The sequence below is a fragment of the Ictalurus punctatus genome, chromosome 28 (genome assembly GCF_001660625.3).
Source record: "Ictalurus punctatus breed USDA103 chromosome 28, Coco_2.0, whole genome shotgun sequence".
Classification (NCBI taxonomy): domain Eukaryota; kingdom Metazoa; phylum Chordata; class Actinopteri; order Siluriformes; family Ictaluridae; genus Ictalurus; species Ictalurus punctatus.
Genome location: NC_030443.2, coordinates 15,504,934 through 15,526,060, shown reverse-complemented (window position 1 = coordinate 15,526,060; position 21,127 = coordinate 15,504,934). Strand labels below are relative to the sequence as shown.

The 21,127-nt window shown below is 38.8% G+C and overlaps 2 protein-coding genes across 2 annotated transcripts; both read left to right on the top strand.

Annotated features, from left to right (window-relative positions):
• Positions 1–3: 3 nt before the first annotated feature.
• alad (aminolevulinate dehydratase) lies at positions 4–8,311 on the top strand. Its single transcript, XM_017459746.3, has 12 exons — positions 4–95; positions 1,158–1,280; positions 1,674–1,724; positions 3,698–3,794; positions 3,885–4,020; positions 4,118–4,201; positions 4,284–4,372; positions 5,145–5,200; positions 5,792–5,879; positions 5,997–6,083; positions 6,973–7,102; positions 7,875–8,311. Exons 1-12 carry the CDS (start codon positions 40–42, stop codon positions 7,931–7,933), a joined length of 1,056 nt encoding a protein of 351 aa, XP_017315235.1. The 5' UTR covers positions 4–39; the 3' UTR covers positions 7,934–8,311.
• Positions 8,312–9,935: 1,624 nt separating this feature from the next.
• Positions 9,936–20,539, top strand: fbxw5 (F-box and WD repeat domain containing 5). Its single transcript, XM_017459739.3, has 10 exons — positions 9,936–10,044; positions 12,582–12,780; positions 13,152–13,309; positions 14,076–14,259; positions 15,225–15,373; positions 15,972–16,310; positions 16,481–16,655; positions 16,812–16,959; positions 17,236–17,448; positions 18,809–20,539. The coding sequence occupies exons 2-10, from the start codon at positions 12,591–12,593 to the stop codon at positions 19,092–19,094; spliced, it is 1,842 nt and encodes a 613-aa protein (XP_017315228.1). The 5' UTR covers positions 9,936–10,044; positions 12,582–12,590; the 3' UTR covers positions 19,095–20,539.
• Positions 20,540–21,127: the final 588 nt, after the last annotated feature.

Sequence of the window (21,127 nt, the reverse complement as noted above, 5' to 3'; positions counted from 1 at the left end):
TAACCCCGCCCACTGGCACAATTCATGTGAGCTTGCTGCATGCACGAGTGCACACTTTTGAGAAAAGACCACAGAAGACAAGACCAGACACTAGAGTAAGGCCACATTTCAGTGTTATGTATTGATCTATTATTTATGTTTTATTGACACAGGAATAATATGTGTTACTGTTTCGTGCAGTTTTGTTTTGTTTGGCGTTTCGCAAAATCAGCGACATTACTAGAAGACTTCCAGCTAGAAAAAATAGGTCAAGTATTAACGTTAATAGATATAAAGTTTTCGGTTATATGTTAAACCCATAAAATCATACTCTACAGTAAGTCTTTTGCACTGGACTGTACTTTTATTTATATGTTTGTTTGTTTTACTGAAAATGTCAACAGTCCCAAATATTTCTGATGAAAAATCAATAAAAACAGGAAGTGTTAACACTAGAGGTATTGTCATCCATCATGGAAAACACTTTTTTTTTTTTAAATAGTGTAATTATTTTTCATCAGTAATGTTATGTAGGATATATTGTATGGAGTTGCTATATTATTATTATTATTATTATTATTATTATTATTATTATTAAACATTGTGGTGTGTTGGATTGAAATCGAGCGAAAGCCTTACCCCTAGGAAGTTGTTCATTTCCAAATATAAATATATCTATCAATATTTTCAAGTTGAATCAATCTACAAAACTAGTAAAGAATGCATTAAATCTACATTTTAAAAGAACCGCTTTGGTTTCTGATATATAAATATGATGGTACTTTTATGGCAAATGTGACAATTTTTAAAAACTATTTTTTCGTAATTTCTAGAATTAATTTGTGCTGCGATTATTAAAATGGGTTGTGAATGTTTGTACAATGAAAGGGGTGTAAAAAATGTGAGAAGGTTTACTTTAAGGCTCAGTGAGCAAATGTGTGATGGGAGGAATGCTTGATTAGTAAAGCTGTCTCGCATGCATGCACATGGAATTTGAAAGAACAGATACATCTCCGTTCTGGGCTTAAGGATCTTTTACAAGTAGGATTTATAGTTTTGGTGGAGGGAAAAAAAAAAGATTTCGGTGTCGGTTATAAGCATTTATTTTGACAAATTTTTGCTGAGAAGGTTTTTGCAGGATGTTTAGTAAACGATAACTCTCTTGTTTTTATCTTCAGGACAATGGCGCAGGCGGCGGACTCCATCCTGCACAGCGGCTACTTCCACCCCAGTCTCAGATATTGGCAGACGTGTGCATCAGATCTCAGGCCTGACAATCTCATCTACCCCATCTTCATAACGTAACGCAGTCCTGCTTCTATATGTGTGCATAGTATATATGTTCTCAGAAGCTGCATTTTTTTTTTTGTCTTAAAAAGCGTCTCGTGTGCAAACCACTGTTTATATCTGCTATAATGTAAGTGATAACAAGAACTAACCTGTCTGACGTTCCATAATATTAAATGTAACATAACTGCTTTAATGGCGTGGTTTAATATTCTTTAAGAAGTTGTAATAGTTGATCAGTTGCTGAGGTATAAGAGGAATAAATCACCTTCAGGGTGGTAAGAATAAGTCTGCTGTGCATTGGGCCACATAACACAACCCCCTTGGTGATTATTTCCTATAACAGCATGCCGCTTACACGCTACATTAAAACGCATTTGTGCTAAACGAGTGTTGTCTTTACACAGTGACAGTCCTGATGCAGTGGAACCTATTGCAAGCCTGCCAGGTCAAGCAAGGTAACGTTTGTCGTCGCTGAAAATACTAGTTATTTCCTCGTATTGTCTTTTTTTATTTATTGTCACGTCCTGATAAATTTAGTTTGATAGAACATTTTAAAAAGTGCGAACCACTGATTAGAATTTGTAGCATAGTAAAGTTTTTTGGTTGTCATTCAGAAATAAAATTTTCGTGCACAAATGTGTTTTTTTTTTTTTTTTTTTTAATCTTTATTAATGCGTTATATATGTTAAAGTTGTAGAGTAGGTTGAGGTTGAGTATAGGTCCAGGCTGGAGAGTGTAGATAAGCTGTGCGCTGGGTGTATCCCGTGCCAGCCCTTGTGAAACGAAGATAATAAAAAAAATAAAAAAGAGATTCTTTTTGTTCTTCGTTTTTAAAGAACACACCTTGTTTATTACATCCACGTTTCAACAGCCAAACTAAATCCATTCTGTCATTCCAGTAATATGAGTACGAGAGAGATATTATTTATAGTCATGTAAAATGGATGCGCTTCCTTCGTAATTCTAGAAAGTAGACTGCTTTATAGGGAGTTTGAGATTTGTGTTTGTTTTTACTAGACAGGAGTTTAATCAAACGCCAGAAAGTAAAGTTTTTTAGTAAAGTAAAGTTGTATGTAAATGTTGAAGCCAAACTGAACTCAAATGTTTCGCCGGATTTCCAAACGTTTCAGAAACGCCGATTTCCACTGTACTCGCGTACGTGTGTTGATCAGCTATAACGTTCCGAGCGTCTTCCTGACATAGCTCAATTGCATGTAGTGGCATCTACAAAACTCCATACAAGGTGAAGTGCACAGCCAGCTGGGAGAACGAAATGAGCAATGAGCGTGAAGGCTGAAAAACAGAAGTGGAAGTTATTTTGACTCACTTCTATACCAATAACAATATTTAATAATATATCGTATTAAATAATAATAAGAGATCCTTCATCAGCTGAGGCATTTGTTTATGGTTTACGTCTACACGCAGACTAGGGCTGGGCGATATATCGCTATAATATCGATATTGATAAATGATTACGTGATACAAATTTTCTAAGATATCGTTGGTATGGTGATGTATATTTTTTTTACGTTGTTAATAATTACAAATTAAACGCTACTCAATGGATGCCGTTGATTTGACGTGATTTACAAAAAAAATCAACATAATCTCCTTTGTTTTTGAAGGTATTGAAGAAAACTGTCGTCGACCTCCATTAAATGTTTTTTGTTTCTTTACTGCTGTTTTGCAGACAGTTTGTTAGCTAAATTATATATCGTGATACTCATCGTGTATCGTAGAAATGTCCTCAAATATCGCAATATTGTCATATCGCCCAGCCCTAGCATGTACAGACCCGCCCGTCCTCCGTTTATACGGAATGATTTGTTTCATTCGTCTTAATTGATGGTTTTGTGTCGGCTCACTTTCTTTCTTTCTTTCTTTCTATTTTTAAAAAAAATATATATTCCTTTATTAATGCCTATAATATGAAATGACTGGTTGTCACAAAATAATCTCACTGGTGTTCTTAGTTCCTGACCGAGTGAACTAGCATGAGTATGTGTTTTTGACAGAGACAAAGCTTCTATGAGTCACTCTGGTTAAGGGCGTCTGCTAAATGCTGTAAACAGCATAAAAATACGCGATTTAAACTCGACAGTATATTCCAAATATAAAAGTGCAGTCTTCTAATGAGTAAATTTACGCACACTAAATAGCACGAGTAGGATATTGAACTTTTTTTGGCAATACCAGATTTCTTCTGTAAACGCTCATACGAATTTACGAATAAATCTGTACGTGTCCGGCTTGATAAAGGAGGCCTATTGAATGTATATTTTTTATTGTTTTTTTTATTATTATTATTTCAGGATATAGTTTTCTACTGTAGGTAAAAGGCCGTGTGCCAGAGCAGGGAATAAATGAAATTATGAAGCATTATGATTTCTAGTGATAACCCTGTGTTACATGTCACCGCTTGCAGATACGGTATTAATAAGCTAGAAGGTATGCTGCGTCCGCTTGTGGAAAAAGGCTTGAAATGCGTGCTGATTTTTGGAGTTCCTGCCAAAATCGCAAAGGTGCGTAAAGTAAGACTTTTCCATTGCACTAGCAGGATTTTATACCATTTCTAAAGATCCTGATACATCTGATCTGTTTTTTTCTTTCAGGATGAGCTAGGCTTTGGGGCTGACACCGACGACACTCCTGCTGTTCAAGCTGTGAAGAAACTTCGAGCTCTGTTCCCTAATCTGCTGCTGGCTTGTGACGTGTGTCTCTGTCCTTACACGTCACACGGTCATTGTGGTCAGCGTGCTTTTCTTCATCGTGTGAACAGTGTGATGGACTGTCCCCGTGTTGCAATTGTAGAAGATCTGATCTCTCTCTCATTTTTCCTCTAAAGGGATCCTACGTGACGATGGCACCCTGGATAACGCAGCAAGTTGTATGAGGCTGGCAGAGGTGGCGTTGGCGTACGCACGTGCTGGTTAGTTTTCAAAGCGTTGGAACTGTTATACCTGGAACTCTATTATTATTCTTACTACATCCGTACCTCTCTGTCTATCCAGGTTGCCACATTATCGCTCCGTCTGACATGATGGACGGACGGATTGCAGCCATTAAGCAAGCACTCATATCCAACGATCTTGGCAACAAGGTAGCTGTTCTAGAGATCTAGTTTCCAGATCCACCCTTTACATATTTTGTCTCTAGTGATCTATTTCTGTTTTGACTAAAAATCTTGGAATGCTTTGCATAAAAGTAAAAAAAAAAAAATCATACTAAGAATAAAACAATAACTACTATGTACACACAATAACTACTATGATATAATATCGATATTGTAATAAATTGTGTCACGAGTTATCGTGGAAATCTTTTTAAAATAACCGATTAGAAGCTGCTGATGTAACTTACTGTAAATTTTATTTATTTATTTTTTTAAATGGATTTTCTTCTTATGAGTGTTAAATATCTTTTATTTAGTTTTTTGTAAATACATTTACATTTTTTATTTTTTTAATATAAAAATGAATAACATTTTTGTAGACATTAATTAAAAGTATCATTGAACAGATCTTATTTATTTATTTTATATTTTATTTTGCTTTTAATTACTGGCCGTTTTGTGAGCAAAACTACATATCGTGATACCGTAGAAATTCCTTTTGAGCATTATGATATGATATTTTTGTGACGTCGCCTGCCCTTCGGTTGAAGAAGTTAAAAAGATAATGGATCAAAACAAACTCGATTAAAGGCGTTAGTACAACAGTTAATAAATAATATTAATAAAACAACCCACAATACTATAGCCAGTGTACAGGTGTTAAAGAACTCGCACGAATATGTTATTAGTTGCACGTATGGCAAAATGTGCCGAAGCTTTCTATTCGACAGCGGCTGATGAAATCGCATCTCCTCCGTAGGTTTCGGTGCTGAGCTACAGTGCAAAGTTTGCTTCCTGTTATTACGGCCCTTTCAGGTATCTCACATATTCTACCTCTAATTTTGAGTTCTGATTCTGTATCATCAACTAACTCTTTCCACACTTCCCAGATTTTTGAGATCTCATGCTCCTCCAGCAAGTCTTAACACTTATACACCGACCAGCCATAACATTAAAACCACAGAAGTGAAAAACATTGATTATACTGCTACAGTGGCACCTTTCGAGCAGTGGGATATATTCAGCAGCAAGTGAAGAGTCCGTTCTCAAAGTCTGCCGCAGAACAAGTACACCCCTTCATGGTAACAGTGTTCCCTAATGACAGTGGCTTCTTTCAGCAGGATAATGCGCCCTGTCACACACACACAGAGTTCAAGATGTTGACCTACACATGTTAAGCAGGTGGTTTTAATGTTATGGCTGATCTTTAATGTTTAGCAGGTCTAGCAATGCTCATTTCAGTATTTTTGTTGGTCAATCTCACACACACACACACACACACACACACACACACACGCCCCTTCAATTTCATTCTTCCCCACAGCTTGAATACCTCTGATCTAACTGAATGTTTCAACTGTTTTTGTGTGATATAGCTTATTTAGAAATCAAATATAATTGTTACAGGGATGCCGCTCAGTCCAAGCCAGCTTTCGGAGACAGGCGATGCTATCAGCTACCCCCTGGTGCCCGAGGGCTTGCTCTGCGAGCCTGTGTACGTAAAATTTGATCAAAAAAAAAAATAAAACGTCTTTTGAATAGGTTTAGGATGATCAAGTATGCAATGTGCAAATACTATGTAACTAGACTCACTGTTTTCATGATTCTCTAGGAGCGAGACGTAAAAGAGGGAGCCGATATGCTGATGGTGAAACCTGGACTGCCTTATCTTGATATTCTGAGGGAGGTTAAGGATAAGGTGTGTATTTCTGGCAGACACTAATCACAAGCATGAAGACTATTTATGGATAATTCTTCAGCTGAAGTTGTTTTCAGTTTCATTTTTATATCGATCTCGAATTGAATTCTGGAAGTTATGTTACAAAGTGATTAAAGGAGAACTCTAGTGTTTTTCAATTCAGCCTGTATCTACTGCATCTACTGTATTGTGGGGGGAAAAAACAAAACGCTTACTACAATCTCACTTGTAATAGAAATCTAAGGGCAGTTGTCGAAATGTGTTAATAAACAGTTAATATATGAATATGTACCAAATTCACATCTAAACGTCTTACACTCTAACACTGAAAAGATTAGGAATTAGGAAAATATCTTGCCAAATCTATTTTTGTGGAGTTGGTTTTTTTTTCTCCTGGAGAATTATAGTAAATAAATTCTAATTAGTCATGTTTTTCCAAAGGTTTTGCAGCATCAGATGCACACAACAATGTAACCACTCATTCTTCTCTCTGGAAAAAATGACTTAGTGTACAGATTTCTTTCTTTTTTTTTTTAATTAATTCAACAAAAATATATTTAAATAAATGTTTGACACAATTTAACGACTGCCCTTAGACTTCCATTATAAGGTAAGCTCGGAGTAAACGGGTTTCTGTTCTTTTCTTAATACAGAGAAATATGTCGGTTCTTATCTGTAGTAATCACGCGTACCTTACAGGTGTGATCGAGTTGAATAACTTTGGAGTATTCCTTTAATAAGTGCAATATGCAGAGTATGAGTTTCTTTGGTTTCATTGGTTAAGAAAGGATGTAGAGTTTACATTTTAGACTTCCAGGGCACATGTTTCCATTCACGTTGCACTAAAGAATTTTCTGACATTTATTTATATTGCGGTCCTCCTGTCCAGCACCCTACACACCCGCTGGCGGTGTACAACGTGTCCGGAGAGTTTGCGATGCTGTGGCATGCAGCACAGGCCGGTGCTTTTGACCTGCGTACGGCCGTCCTGGAATCCATGACCGCTTTCCGTCGGGCAGGTGAGACTAAAAGAGGCCAAGAGCTATACTTTTACACTGTTCAGTCTATGTGATAGAACGAACACAAAGCCTAAAACATTTGTGATCTGTCCGAACTTCACCAAATATTACAGGAACCCTGACTGGAAGAGCTGTATTCATTTCAATGTATCAGAATGGTTCAGATCATGTAATTTCCTCCATAACCACAGATTACTACTTCGTCTGATTTGTTTCGGCTACATGCTGCCAAGAAGAACACCATCTCACGTTGTATGAAACCCCATGTAGGGAACAAAACGCCTGAGGTGTCAGATCTCACCAGTTTAATCCTCAGATTTAGCTGATGCGAGCGTTACGTGTTTATTTACATGAAATTCCCTGCTTTAATGGATTTTATACCACAGCGAGGTTGAATTCTTGATTCTGATTGGTCAGAAGGGTGCGAGGCAAATCAAAGGGTTATATCACTGCACTCGTTTTAAGATGTCGTTTCTATAGCAACAGCTTACATGTAAACTTCTATGCAGGACCATGTACAAGCAGGCGTTTTATGGGAGTCATGGGTGTCTGAGATAAAGCTTAGTTCAGCACTTATTTACAGTATGTGTCACTCAGCAATGGAAATAATGACAAAATGTCGGATGGTTGATTTGTTACTATGCCGTACCTCGCTGTCTGGAGGTAATTTGTTATAAGATGACCACAGTCATGTTGTATCTGTGTACAAAGTAGCCAAATGCTTTTCTTAAATTTGAATACTTCTTGTTTTTATTTATTTATTTATTTCCAGGAGCGGACATCATCATCACTTACTACACTCCTCAGCTGCTCACGTGGCTTACAGAGTGACGTGCCGCCCGGCTCTCGTGGATTGGTTCTGATTTATTCCAAAGGTCATTAAGAGTCGATGATGCAGAGAGATGATTATTTTTACATTCTAATACTTTGAAGGAAAAACATACAATGTAAATCCTGTGTATCATCATTTAGTCACGTCGATTAAAAAAACGTAAATATAGCAAACGAACTCATTCAGCTATGACAGCTCGCTATCGTAACACTGATGATACTTATTTGATGCTTTTGCCGATTTCTTTCTTTTTATGAGTACTTTCCGCTTTCTAAAATCTATATATAGTTCACAAATTATATTTAAATGTGAAATTACGGGTTCGGTTGCTTTCATGTCAGTTCTGTCACTGGAATAAACACCGTTTTGTTTTGTAATGTGGTAAAATAGCATGGGATATTCATAGATACATCTACAAGTTTGGATCCAGTATGGATTATACACTCGGTAGCACTTTTATTATGGACAGCTACTTTGTAGCTACACTCTTTAACCGTTCTTTTGGCTAAACTTACCATATATGCATACAGTAACTGTAGTCCATGTGTTGCTGTACACAATTTAACACAGAACGTCAGTTCACACGGCTGCCATTGTTTTACTCTTCGTCTCTATTTTTTTCTTTGCCCAAATAAGGCATAAATCCAATAGAGATCAATGAAAATCCCACAATTACACCACAGAGACTCTATTCTATATTGTAAATGATAATCTACAAATATATCATATTCGTAGACACTTGCAAATGTTTGTATGGTAGTCATACTCATGGAAAACAAGAAGAAGAAAAAAAGGCAAATGTGCTGTTTATTCACTGTCTTACTGCCTCATGTCACATTTTTATTGATCTATGTTGTAATTATAGATATAGGGCGTTCGTTTTCTTGGTCAGATGAAACTGGCAGCATGTACAGAACAAGTTAACATTACTTATGCTTGTTTTTAGCTTAGTTAAAAATTAGTGAGACTACCATTCAAATTCAAATGACCAATTAAGCTTACAATGGATATAAAAAGTGTACACACCCCTGTTAAAATGGCAGGTTTTTGTGAAAACAATAATAATAAAAAAATGAAACCAAGGTAAAGAACTTTTTCCACCCTCAATGTGAAATTACAATGCATAAAAATTAACTGAAAAACAATCAAACATTTCAGGGAAAAAATAGTTGGGAAACTGTTACAATAGCCTGGTTGTGTAAGTATGCACACCCCTTTGTTGAAGTACCTTTTGATTTTATTACACCACTCAGTCTTTTGGGGTAAGAGTCTATCAGTGTGGCACATCTTGTGACACACCAGTATTTTTCCACTCTTATTTGCGAAAACATTCCAGATCTGTCAAATTGTGGGGGCATTTGTTGGATTCAAGTCTGGGTTCTGGCTAGGTCAAAACATTGATATTTTGGTTAAACCATTCTTTTGTTGATTTGGATGTATGCTTTGGGTCATGCTCATGCTGAAAGGTGAAATTTATTTTCACCTTCAGCTTATTAGTGGACACCTGAATGTTTCACTCTAAAATAGCTATTCATGATTCCTTCCACCTTGATAAAAGCTCCAGTTCTGGAAAGAAAAGAAAAGCAGCCCTAACACATGATGCTGCCACCACCATGCTTCACTGTGGGTATGGGGTTACTTTTGGTGGTGTTTTTGTTTTGTACCCTATTCAGTTTGCAAGCATAAAAGTGCAAAGTAAAAGCATTAACTTTTCAATCTTGCCTTTATCATTTAGTTATAACCATGATCGAGCAGGAAAGAAATATGTAATAATGTAATTTGGCAATTTTCATTACTTCCATAATCACAGATTGTGTTTGTGTGGAAAACAAAATTATAAATGAAGTAAATCCATCTTCTTCTTCTTCTTTTTTTTTTTTTAAAGTGCGTGCAGGACCTTTGCGGAGAGATATGGTAAAAAATTTGCACTTTATATTTTAATTATGAAGCATTTTTAATGAATAAAATGAGCTCTGTTTGATGAGTCGTCGGTAGATTAGACCATCCTGAATATAACATTAGCAGGTTTCCATGTTCGACTTGTTTGGCCTGGGAGCGGCGGAGTAAACAGATATCACACATTATTGGTACAGTAACCGGCGTTTGACAGGTAAGACGTTAACATTTATGACAGACTACCTGACCAAGCAATACGTTAATATGTATATATCTTAAATATGGTTATTGTGTACTACCTAATAAACTAACTACCTAGCGTAACAATGTAGCGGGTTAGCGGAGTTTTTAGCATGTAGCTAACATGATAGTTTTGGCTGTGAGAAAACGCGGCGCTAAATAGGATGAATTGGGCGTTTGTATGCGTGTTATAGACTTAGTTCTTTAAAATATGTCGATGGTTTATGCACTTTTTCAAAAATTTGTATACAGTGTGTTGTTTTAGCTAGTTAGGTGGTGTCGCTAGCTAACGGTACCCAGCAGCCTTAAAGAGGTGCGCCTATATACGAGATTTTACGGTAACAGGGAAAGGGAAAAGTCTCACTCGTCTACTATATTTGCATATATTTTCTTATTCAGTACTGTATGTAACTTTTTTCCTCCCTTAGAATGAAATGCTCATTTTGCGCTATGACGTTAATACGCGAGTTTAGTCAACGCGCACAAACTATTGCAAAGCCATATATGGCATGCAATGCACTCAATGAATCAAATCGATCAATGAATCAATGACGGACTCAAAAGTATCAATGAACGATTATGCTTGTCCTCTCTTAATATGTTCTTCTTAATATAATATATTAACTTCTTATATCAACTCATCATATGGAAGTAAATCTCAGATATTAAACACTGAGGTCAATAAAAAACATAAGTAACGTTAAGTAGAAATAATAAATTGTATGTTAAGGAAAATGAAGTCACTTTGTAATTTTTAGGAATGCGAAAGCAAACTTAAGGAAATGCAAAATACAGTGTTTTCTTGCATTTAAAGTTCAAACTTATAATTTCTTCATTATTAATTTGGGATTCTTGTTTACATTAGAGTCGGTGATTGTTACGATAAAACCCAAGCTTCCGGTTTATTAAATGACGTTTTAAACGCATCCCAAATGGCCATTAATTTCGATCCCTACAAGGTGACGCTCGTAGTTCTCTTTATGAAGGCTGTATAGCCTTTGAAGGGAGTAGGGATGATCATGTCAAAATGAAACACAGTCACCGACCGCAGGTTCTGGGTTTTCTCCTGTACCGTAAAAATCCATATATACGCGCACAATATTTGGACCGCTGTAGCCTTGACTGGTTATGCTAGCTAGTTGCTCCTATCTAATGTGATAGGAGCCTCGTTATTTATAACACGTCTTTTATTTATCTAGTATAAACGAAAGACACAACAAAGTATTGTGCTGTCTAGATTACTATATAACTAGTTAGCATGTCGCTCAAGTTCTTTTTCCACCCATGTTTTTTAATGAGTGCCATTACTAGCTGCACCCCCCCACACTTTATTTTATAATAAACACTGAGATATTGCTGTTTCAATTCTTCAGCAGTGTTGCCAGGTCTGCTAAAGAAGCCCAGAATAAAAATAAATAGTTATTAGTATTCCCTTCCAAAGCCACAGCTTTTTAAAGACATAATAAATAATAATAATAAAAAATTCTGATCCTGTTTTGATGAACTGATATTCCAATGGATTTGCTCATAAAACTATTAAAAATTGTCCAAAACATGACAAAACAGTAACATTTAAAGAGCAACATGACTACAAGGGTTGGAAAACTTGATGTTCTATTCTAATTGAGTATGATTCTAAGCAAAAATAATGTTTCATGTATGAGTAGATCGCATAAACAAACAAACAAAAAGCTGTGGGTTGATGCTGGATTTATGTTACAGGCCACATTGTGACCATGAGCTATGGCAAGGTCAATTTGCTCAACAAGCTGTTAAAAGGCACCTTTGTGCTTGTCTATCAGTATCCAGTCCACAGGTGCAAACATTCACTGACGCTCAAGAAGGCAACACGATACATTAAGAGCCAGGGGGGTGTAAACTTTTGAACAGGATGATCGGTGTATATTGTTATTTACATGTTTTCCTCAAGACAATCTAATATCTTATGTAGCTTCTGAATGGCAGAACTAAATGAAAAAATAACATCTTTAAACAAAATAATAACAATTTACACCGATCATCCTGTTCAAAAGTTTACACCCCCTGGCTCTTAATATATCGTGTTGCCTTCTTGAGCATCAGTGAATGTTTGCACCTTTTGTAATAGTCGTGTACGAGTCCCTCGGTTGCCCTCAGTGTGAAACGATGGATCTCAATATCATATAGTTGCGGATGGAAAGCAGTCAAATATGTAGAAAATGCTGGAAAAGCAAAGAATGTGCAGGACCTGGAGGATTTTTCTGAAGAACATTGGGCAGTTTAACTGAATCCATATGAGTATTATGTAGTCAGTGTAATTTTATTCAAGTCTGTGTTTTTGTCAATGTGTAACCATCTATGTGGCTGTATTTATGGATATATGTATGATACCACAAATTTCCGCTCTGTGACAAACAGAATGGACAATAAAGTTAAGCTATATTAATGTAACATTTCAATTCTATAACCTGCACAGCACCTTTTATTAAATCCTAGTGGACCATAACGAATGGTGGCATGCTGCTGTTTCAGGATGTCAGGATGGCGAGCGTTGCCGGACACCTGCCGGACAGCCTGGTGCTGGAGATCTTCCTGCGTCTCCCCCATGCGACGGTGCTGAACGCCGGCCTGACGTGTCGCCAGTGGTTCGCTGTCTCTAGAGACGAGTTCCTGTGGAGGGAGCTGTTCTATAGCTACTACCGTATCCCACGCGCTGTACCTCGCCACCCAGGTACCCCAGCCTGGCAGAGTATGCCAAATGAGCATTCAAACAAACCGCATCCTTCATTTGGGCCTATTGGTCATTGAGACCATTTTTATTATCATAACAAGCATATTAATGAATACAGTCAGATTCTACGACCCTGGTGCAGTATACAAGAAAAAAAAGAAAAAATGTACACATTTTGGAGCACAATGCACAAAACTATTCACATACATGGATATCTGCATTAAGATCATATATACATATTGTCCCAAAAGTCGGCACTATATTAAGGGTTTCATAGCAATACGGGATGAATACTTATATACGCAATAACAGGTATTACGTCCGTTTCAGTTTAAGGTCGTAACGCTATGAAATGTATTTGTGCTCGGCAGCGGCCGTGTCTTGGTACAGGGAGTTTAAACGGCTCTATGACTGCATTCCCTGTGTGGAGGTACAGACTCTGAGGGAACACCATGACCAGGTTCTGCATTTGGCCTTCTCTCATAGCGGACATCGCTTCTCGTCCTGCTCCAAAGATTGCACCGTCAAGGTGAGATTCAATCTGTGCGACAGAAAATACACTACATGACAGAAAATAAATTCTAAATCATTACATGGGGGTACACACTCATTTTTAATGCACAGTCGATATTCTGAGCATGGGCCGATGCTGATCCGAAAATGACAGTGGTGTAGCCAGGAATGAATTTCAGTAGGGAAGAGGAAATATGCTAAATAAAATTACTGCTTGATGTAATACTGTGTGACACAGTGATCTGTTTTGGAAGGATGCCCTGTGGCTGCAGAGGCAGTGGTGGAATTCAGAAATTAAATCAGTCGTTTAATGACTTATCTACCCTTTAGCGATTTCACCATATCGGTAACGTTATTGTGCATTCATACCTTTATGACATTTTCACTGTAAAATGGTTAAAATAACATGGTAGTAATAGGGGAAAATGACGTCTTACTTTACAAAAGCTACCCCTCTTTATACCGATCTCCTCAGTAGATCTGCTTTACGCAAATATTGACTCCAAGTACCGATAGACCGTGTTGGATTAGTTTATCGCTAAAGTAAAAGCCAGAAAACTTTGCCGACTTGGCTAAGAAATAATCAACGTTATTCCACACCAAATATTTAGACTCATTTTGAGAACTTACTATTTCATAAGGAAATTAACATCCGGCTCCATTTTGTTTTAAAATGCAGAAGGGAAAGAAGCACACCTCACAGATTTTCCTAGCTTCTTGTGACACTTACTAGGCAACAGGGCATTAATATTTACACACAGTTCTTTCCCTTGCTGTGCTAGCTTTGGGACACCGAGCGCCCCGATGGCACCATCTCTCTGGTGCACAGCTCCAGCATGCGTAAGTTTAACTGGGGCTACACGCAGTTCTCCCAGTTCAACAGCGACGATACTCTGCTGCTGGTTTCGGGGGTCTACCTGGGACCACACCACTCCTCCTCTGGAGAGATCGCAGTCATCAGTTTAGGTGAGAAACCCTCAACGCTCAACACACTCTTTAATCTAATGCTAGTTAACTATTAACAGCTGTTCTTCTATTAAACCCTGGTCTTAACCCACCACGATCCCTACCAAAAAAAAAAATCCAACTCTTGGGAACGGAGAAAGTATTGGCTAGTAATTATCGCTCAGAACAGTGTGTAAAACGAAGACATGTGGAAATAATGAGTATATTTTAACGACCTCAAGAATCATCTCAACCAGCGCTTTCTCTCAAATGCTTTCAAATGATACACCGATCAGCCATAACATTAAAACCACCTGACGGATATTGTGTAGGCCCTCCTTGTGCCTCCAGATCAGCTCTGATCAGTCAAGGCTTGGACTCCACAAGACCTCTGAAGGTGTGCTGCGGTATCTGGATGATACCAAGATGTTAGCAACAGAGGTTTAGCTTTGCGAGGTGAGGCCTCCATGGATCCGACTTGTTTGTCCAGGACATTCCACATATGCATGATCGGATTGAGATCTGTTTAATCTGGAGGCCGAGTCAACACCTTGAACTCTTTGTCTTGTTGCTCAAACCGTCCCTGGACAATATTTAGCAGTGTAGTAGGGCGCATTATCCTGATGAAAGAGCCCACTGTCATTAGGGAACACCGTAGGAAGGGGTGTACTTGATCTGCAACAATGTTTAGGTAGGTGGTACATGTCAAAGTAACATCCACATGAATGCCAAGACTCAGAGTTTCCCAGCAGAACATTACCCAGATCATCACACTTCCTCCGCCGGCTTGTTTACACCCCCTGGCTTCTTCCCATAGTGCATCCTGGTGCCGTCCACATGACGTAAACAAAACATCATTCATCAGACCTGGTCACATGTTTAACATTCAGGCCACATCACACGTCAGTGGTTTTAATGTTCCGGCTAATCTGTGTATGTATTTTCACCCTTTATTAATGCACCTGATGTTACGTTTGATTCTGTAGAGAACTACACGTTGCTCTCGCGAGTGAGGAACAAGCCCTATGATGTTTTTGGGTGCTGGCTAAACGAGACTCATCTGATTTCTGGCAACCTGCATTGGATCGGCAACATGACCTCGTGCACCGTGCTTTGGCTCAACAAAGCTTTCCAGGTCTGACCTTCAAACCTTGTACTGTATGTGTACTCTCACAATGTCAAGCACATTTTCACCAAGGTTATGATCTACTGAAGAGAGTAAAGCTGCGGTGCTAATCAGAATGAGTAGATTTTTCATGCCCAGGCTATTTGTTTGTTTTTTTTTGTTTGAGGGACAAGTAAGATTAACATTGTTTAACAATGGAAAAAAAAAAAAATCTACTCTTTTATTGGCTTGTGCAAAACAATCATGTGTAGAGCATGTGATACCTAAATGGTAAATGGTGTGCACTTATATAGCGCTTTTATCCAAAGCGCTTTACACTGTGTCTCATTCACCCACACACACACTCGCTCACCAATGGTAGCAGAGCTGCCATGCAAGGTGCTAACTTGCCATCGGGAGCAACTTGGGGTTCAGTGTCTTGCCCAAGGACACTTTGGCATGTGGCGTCATGTGGGCCGGGAATCAAACCTCCAACCCTACGATTAGTGGACAACCCGCTCTACCACCTGAGCCACAGCCGCCCCTGTTCTATATCTGCTTATTATGTACGAAGGTTAAATGTTGATTTATAAATAAAATATAGACAGTTTGCTGTCTGTCTCTCCAGGACATCGAGTCTGAAAATGTCAACGTGGTCAAGCGACTCTTCAAGATCCAGAACGTCAACGCCAGCACCATTCGCACGGTGATGGTGGCCCACTGCCGACGGCACGACACGCCCGACCTGCTGCTCGACTACGAGGCGCAATCTCAGGCCCAAGCGCGAGCCCAGCAACGACACAACGGAGAATCCCAACACCACCAGCCACTGCTTTTCAACTTGGGAGCGTCGGACAGTGAGGAAGATGACTACGAGAGAGACGAAGAAGGCGAAGAGCATGCTGAAACGAGGCACTCTGTCCACGTGCCCCATGTCAACCCATCCAGACCGGAGCACATCAGACATGTGGGTATTGAGTTTTTCTCCCGTTGTAACTGGGAATAACAGTGAGGGCAATGATTATATATTATTCGGTTTGGGGAAACTCTAGAATCTGTGCTGCAGATTCTGGCTTCGAGTATAAACACGTTCATTGCGTTCTTTTGTTGTTTTCATGTTGTTTTTTCCCACTTCAGAGTGGAAGCGCTCACGAGCATGAACTGGAGGCGCGAGTGGCTCGGCTCATGGGTAGCAGTCGCACCAAAGCGTCCGATCCTAGCCTGGTAGCACCTTCTGCCCCTGGGGAGGGAGAGGACAAGACATACTTACTGTTTACCACAGGCAGCCTAACATACTCACCTCACCAGATAGGTGTGTGTGTGTGTGTGTGTGTGGGGTGGGGGTTGTGTATCTGCATGCACATGTGTCGGATAATTAGCCATGGTTACTTCTTTTAAGTTTACATGCACTGTGTGTGTGTGTGTGTGTGTGTGTGTGTGTGTGTGTGTGTGTGTGTGTGTGTTTCAGGTATTAAACGCATTATGCCTGATCAGATGACTACGTGTGGACCTGTACTAGGGGAAGAGCGCAGCGCTGAGGAATTTTTTGATTCACTAGATCATGTGATCGATATTCATGGCCACATTATTGGCATGGGCTTGTCACCTGACCACAGGTGCATCCTGAGGCCACAGAGCGCACATTGATTATTTAATTGATCTCAGTTCAGTTGTTTTGTTTTCTTTGCAACAAGAATATAATATATATAATAATGTGTAATATATAAAAATAACAGTTCCTTTGTTTGTTTTTTTTTGTTGTTTTTTTTATCGCTGTATCTATTGACACAATAAGGCCACTAGGGTGCATCTTGAACATATTTAAAACCTAATATAAACACAATACAGACGTGTATGTAAACGTGTCTTGTACATATTTTCGTTTTTATCAGGTACCTGTACGTGAACAGTCGTGCGTGGCCATCGGGCTGCGTGATTTCAGACCCCATGTCTCCTCCGCCCATAGCTGAAGAGATTGACATGCACGTGATCGATCTGAAGAGCCTGCGAGAGGAGCGGCGCAGCCTCCGTGCGCACCGAGCCTTCACCCCCAACGACGAATGCTTCTTTATTTTCCTCGACGTCAGCCGTGACTTTGTGGCCAGGTAAATGAGCTTTATTTGTCCTGTCAAAGCAAACCTCACTTCTGATTCTCATTAGTGAAAGTTCTAATGTATTACCACAGTACTGTTGAAGTCTCAATTCTTGAAGGCCGGGTTGATAAAGGATTTAATCCGTTGTGCTGATGCGCTAAATAATAGAAAAAATCTCTGTTCTTAAATTCAAATCGTCTTCAAGCCAGAATTGAATTGGTTCAAAAGAAGAGCAAGTCTCTGTTATTCCACTAGGGGGCCAAATAGAGCAACATTAAACATGTTTCTTTCTTACATCACTCATACAAAGTACTGTTTACTGTACAATGACAACTTTTACATTTCTCTGTGTGTATTATTGTCATATTTCAGACAAGTAACGGGAGAGTTGATGTATGTAATTAGCACTCATGTGAGCGTACACATGAAATACATAATCTCAAGAGTTGCAGGTCCGAACATTTGTTGTGTATTATTAATTCCAGATTAAACACAATGCTGTCAAGTAAGCTGTTGGGAAATATATCCTGGCCTTTTTGGCTGTTTGTTACCAAACCTATATGAACGTGTATCATAGAAATGTCTTCAAATGTATTGTGATGCTGTTATTTTATATTGCCCACCACTAGAGGGCGACTGATAGCGGATTTCACCTATACTGATAACTAAGTTGTGCGGTACCTGCCAGTAACCGATTAATCAACCAATTATAGCTTTTAAAATTTATACTGAATGAAAACACAACACTCAAAGTAAAAATATTGCTGAACTTTATCACGAAAATAAACAGTACTGACTGTACTATGAAAATGTACTGACTTTTTCAAATGAAATATTTTTTATATATATATATATATATAAATATATATATATATAATATATATATATATATATATATAAATTAACAATAGATATAAATAAATATACTTCCAAACTGAACCAAAATGCAACACTCACAAATAACAAATAAAAATCGAGAGATCCAAAAGAAATCACAAAAAATACTTCAAATAACACAACAAAATTTGTCAGCGATAGTTTTTATTTCACCTCTAGGGGTCGCTCTCGTACTGTATAATGACAGTGGACCCTTTTCTGCCGCTCACGCAAGGGACACAACCGGTGTGGATTGTTTGCCGATTAATCTGCAAAACTGATCAATCGCTTGACCTCTATCCACCAGTGCAATCTTGGCAGTGATTGGTGCATAGCGGTTAATTTGTGACATCACAAACTATGCCCATATGTAGCTCCACCCACACATACTGTTTCAAAAGGGTGACTTTTTTCAAATATTCAAAAATATCGGTTCATCCTTAACCTCGTATCCCCCCTCCCCCCCCCCTCTTCTTCCACCTCTCTTCTTCTGCAGCGGTGCTGAAGACAAGCACGGCTATATCTGGGACCGCCATTACAACATCTGTCTGGCCCGCCTGCAGCACGACGACGTGGTGAACTCCGTGGCCTTCAGCCCCACTGATCAGGAGCTCCTGCTCTCGGCCAGCGATGACTCCACCATCAAAGTGTGGCGCTCTCCACGCATGGTGCGTCTGGCACGGCGCCCGACTCGAGCCCGTGACCTTCTCGCTTCCCTCCGAGCCCGCCGGAATGCTAACGCTAATTTGAATGGCAAACTCCGAACAGGAAAATCACCTTGAGAACGCGCACGGAGAGCAGGGACACGGTGAAAAACACTCCAGCTTCTAAGATCACGATTGCTTGGTCTCACTTTGACAAAAACGACCACGTTTCTAATACCGTTACGAGTCGGCATGTCTCGAGCGTGACGAGAGGGTCTTTGTGAAAGGAAAGACGCACTCTAGGGGCACAAAAAGAACCTCCAGTAGACGACTTCATAGGAAATCAGCTCTTGTGCTGCCATTTTTGTTAAACAAATTAAAAAAGGAAAATGTGTCTGCATTTAAAAAAACAAAACAAAACAAAAAAAGCTCACCAGTGTGTCGTATTTGCTGTGGGTTGGTCCTCTGTAAGCATGTTTTGTTGGAAACCAGACCTTTTTAAAAAAATTTTTTTTTAAACGTGTAACAAAATGATATAAAATATGTCCATTCAGCTCCAGAAGTATTGGCACCCTCCATGAAAACGAGTGCAAAAGTATCCGGATAATGTATTGTTATCCAAACATAAACGTGTCTGTTTTAATGCAGAAGTATCGGCACTCCTACGTTTACTGTATGGAAACGTTAACATACTCTTCTTGTAATGTCCATTTAAGCGTCTTTTATTCTTTACTTTGTGTCTGACTGCCCTCTTTGTTTCAGGATGAAAGTTGTCAATAGGGTTCAAATCCAAAGACCGAGATGATGGGATGACTGATGTTATGCTCCCGTGTTGATCTAGATGTATGTTTGTGGAAATGATCTTATTAAGGTCAAGTCAGAACCTCCTGGCGAAGGCAAGCGGGTTTTGCGTTAGCGAATGCATGTACTTGGCAGAATTCAGGATGCCATCAGTTTAACTTTTGAGTGGGTTCGGCTGCTTTTTTCTTTTCCGTTTTCCCCAAACATACTGATGGCGTTCATGGCCAAAGACGTAACTCTGAATACAATGCACAATTGCAGTTCCAGTTAAGTTTGGAAAGGGTCAGGAAAGCAGCTTTTGTTATTGAGGTGGCATTCTTCTTTGACTTCCTCAGCTGTTGTGTAGACTTGTAAGCAAATCTTAGTACGCATGTCAACGTTTGCATGTTTTCCAATCTACTTCCTGACTTGTACATAGGAACAATCATCTCTGTCTCTTGTACTGAGCTTAAATGTTACATGTGTGCAATCACTTATTGTTCAAAGACAGCAGTAGAATCTCTGCAGACTGTGAACATTTTATTTATATAACTTTTGGGATGACGTTTATTTAAAATAGTTTCGAAGTCAATTTCGGCACGTATGGGTCAAAAAAAAAAAAAAAAAAAAAGAGAGATTTTCCTTAGAGCAGAGGAATCGTATGTAATATTTCAGACATTCATTCATTTTTGCTGTCCTCATGATGGGCGCCAGTATTTCTGGAGTTGACTGTATGTGCAGAGTGAAGCTATATACATTAAATCCCTTTATTGTCTTTTTAATTAAAGAAACGTTGTATCCAGTGTATGGTGCAATTGCCTTATTTTGAGTTGTACATGTTGAGCAGCAGAAATATCCTGCAGAAATTTAAAAACATTCTTTTAATAATAATAATAAATTTCTTAATTGCTTAAAAGAAGCATTTACAAATGTGGATTTTAAAACATGTTGGTGGATGTTTTATTCAGGGTGCTTATGTATCTTGAAATCGTAACCTCAGGTTCCAGTGAACTTTGTAGTTTTAATAAAGAATGCCACTGTGATGTCATGTAGACTTCAGGTGGTGTTTTGAACAGTAATATGACCTAATAGTACACTGTATTTGCTGATCCAGATCGAGTTTTATGCCCTCTAGTGCTGCTTGTTCGTCATGGATTTGTCATGTTCTCTGGAATGAGTTCTCCACAATGTCTGAGTGAGTTGAGTGTGTGTACAATGTGACATTTAACCCATTAAAAGTTTTCCCATCACAAGCCATGCAGTTTAACATTTCGTGTATTTGTGCATATTACCTTTGTCTTACAGTCCTAGCCTTTTCCCAGTCATTCATTTCATTGGAAATTCAGCACACTGCATGGACGCCACTCACTACATCATTTCTTTTTCCATTC

Bases quoted from the DNA above. Each gene is read 5' to 3' on its own strand.
- alad (XM_017459746.3), top strand. From the start codon at position 40: ATGCACGAGTGCACACTTTTGAGAAAAGACCACAGAAGACAAGACCAG. The intron at 4,373-5,144 runs GTAGCTGTTCTA...TCTCCTCCGTAG, and splicing joins CCAACGATCTTGGCAACAAG to GTTTCGGTGCTGAGCTACAG. The intron at 5,880-5,996 runs GTACGTAAAATT...ATGATTCTCTAG, and splicing joins GGCTTGCTCTGCGAGCCTGT to GAGCGAGACGTAAAAGAGGG.
- fbxw5 (XM_017459739.3), top strand. From the start codon at position 12,591: ATGGCGAGCGTTGCCGGACACCTGCCGGACAGCCTGGTGCTGGAGATC. The intron at 13,310-14,075 runs GTGAGATTCAAT...TTGCTGTGCTAG, and splicing joins CCAAAGATTGCACCGTCAAG to CTTTGGGACACCGAGCGCCC. The intron at 14,260-15,224 runs GTGAGAAACCCT...TTGATTCTGTAG, and splicing joins GATCGCAGTCATCAGTTTAG to AGAACTACACGTTGCTCTCG.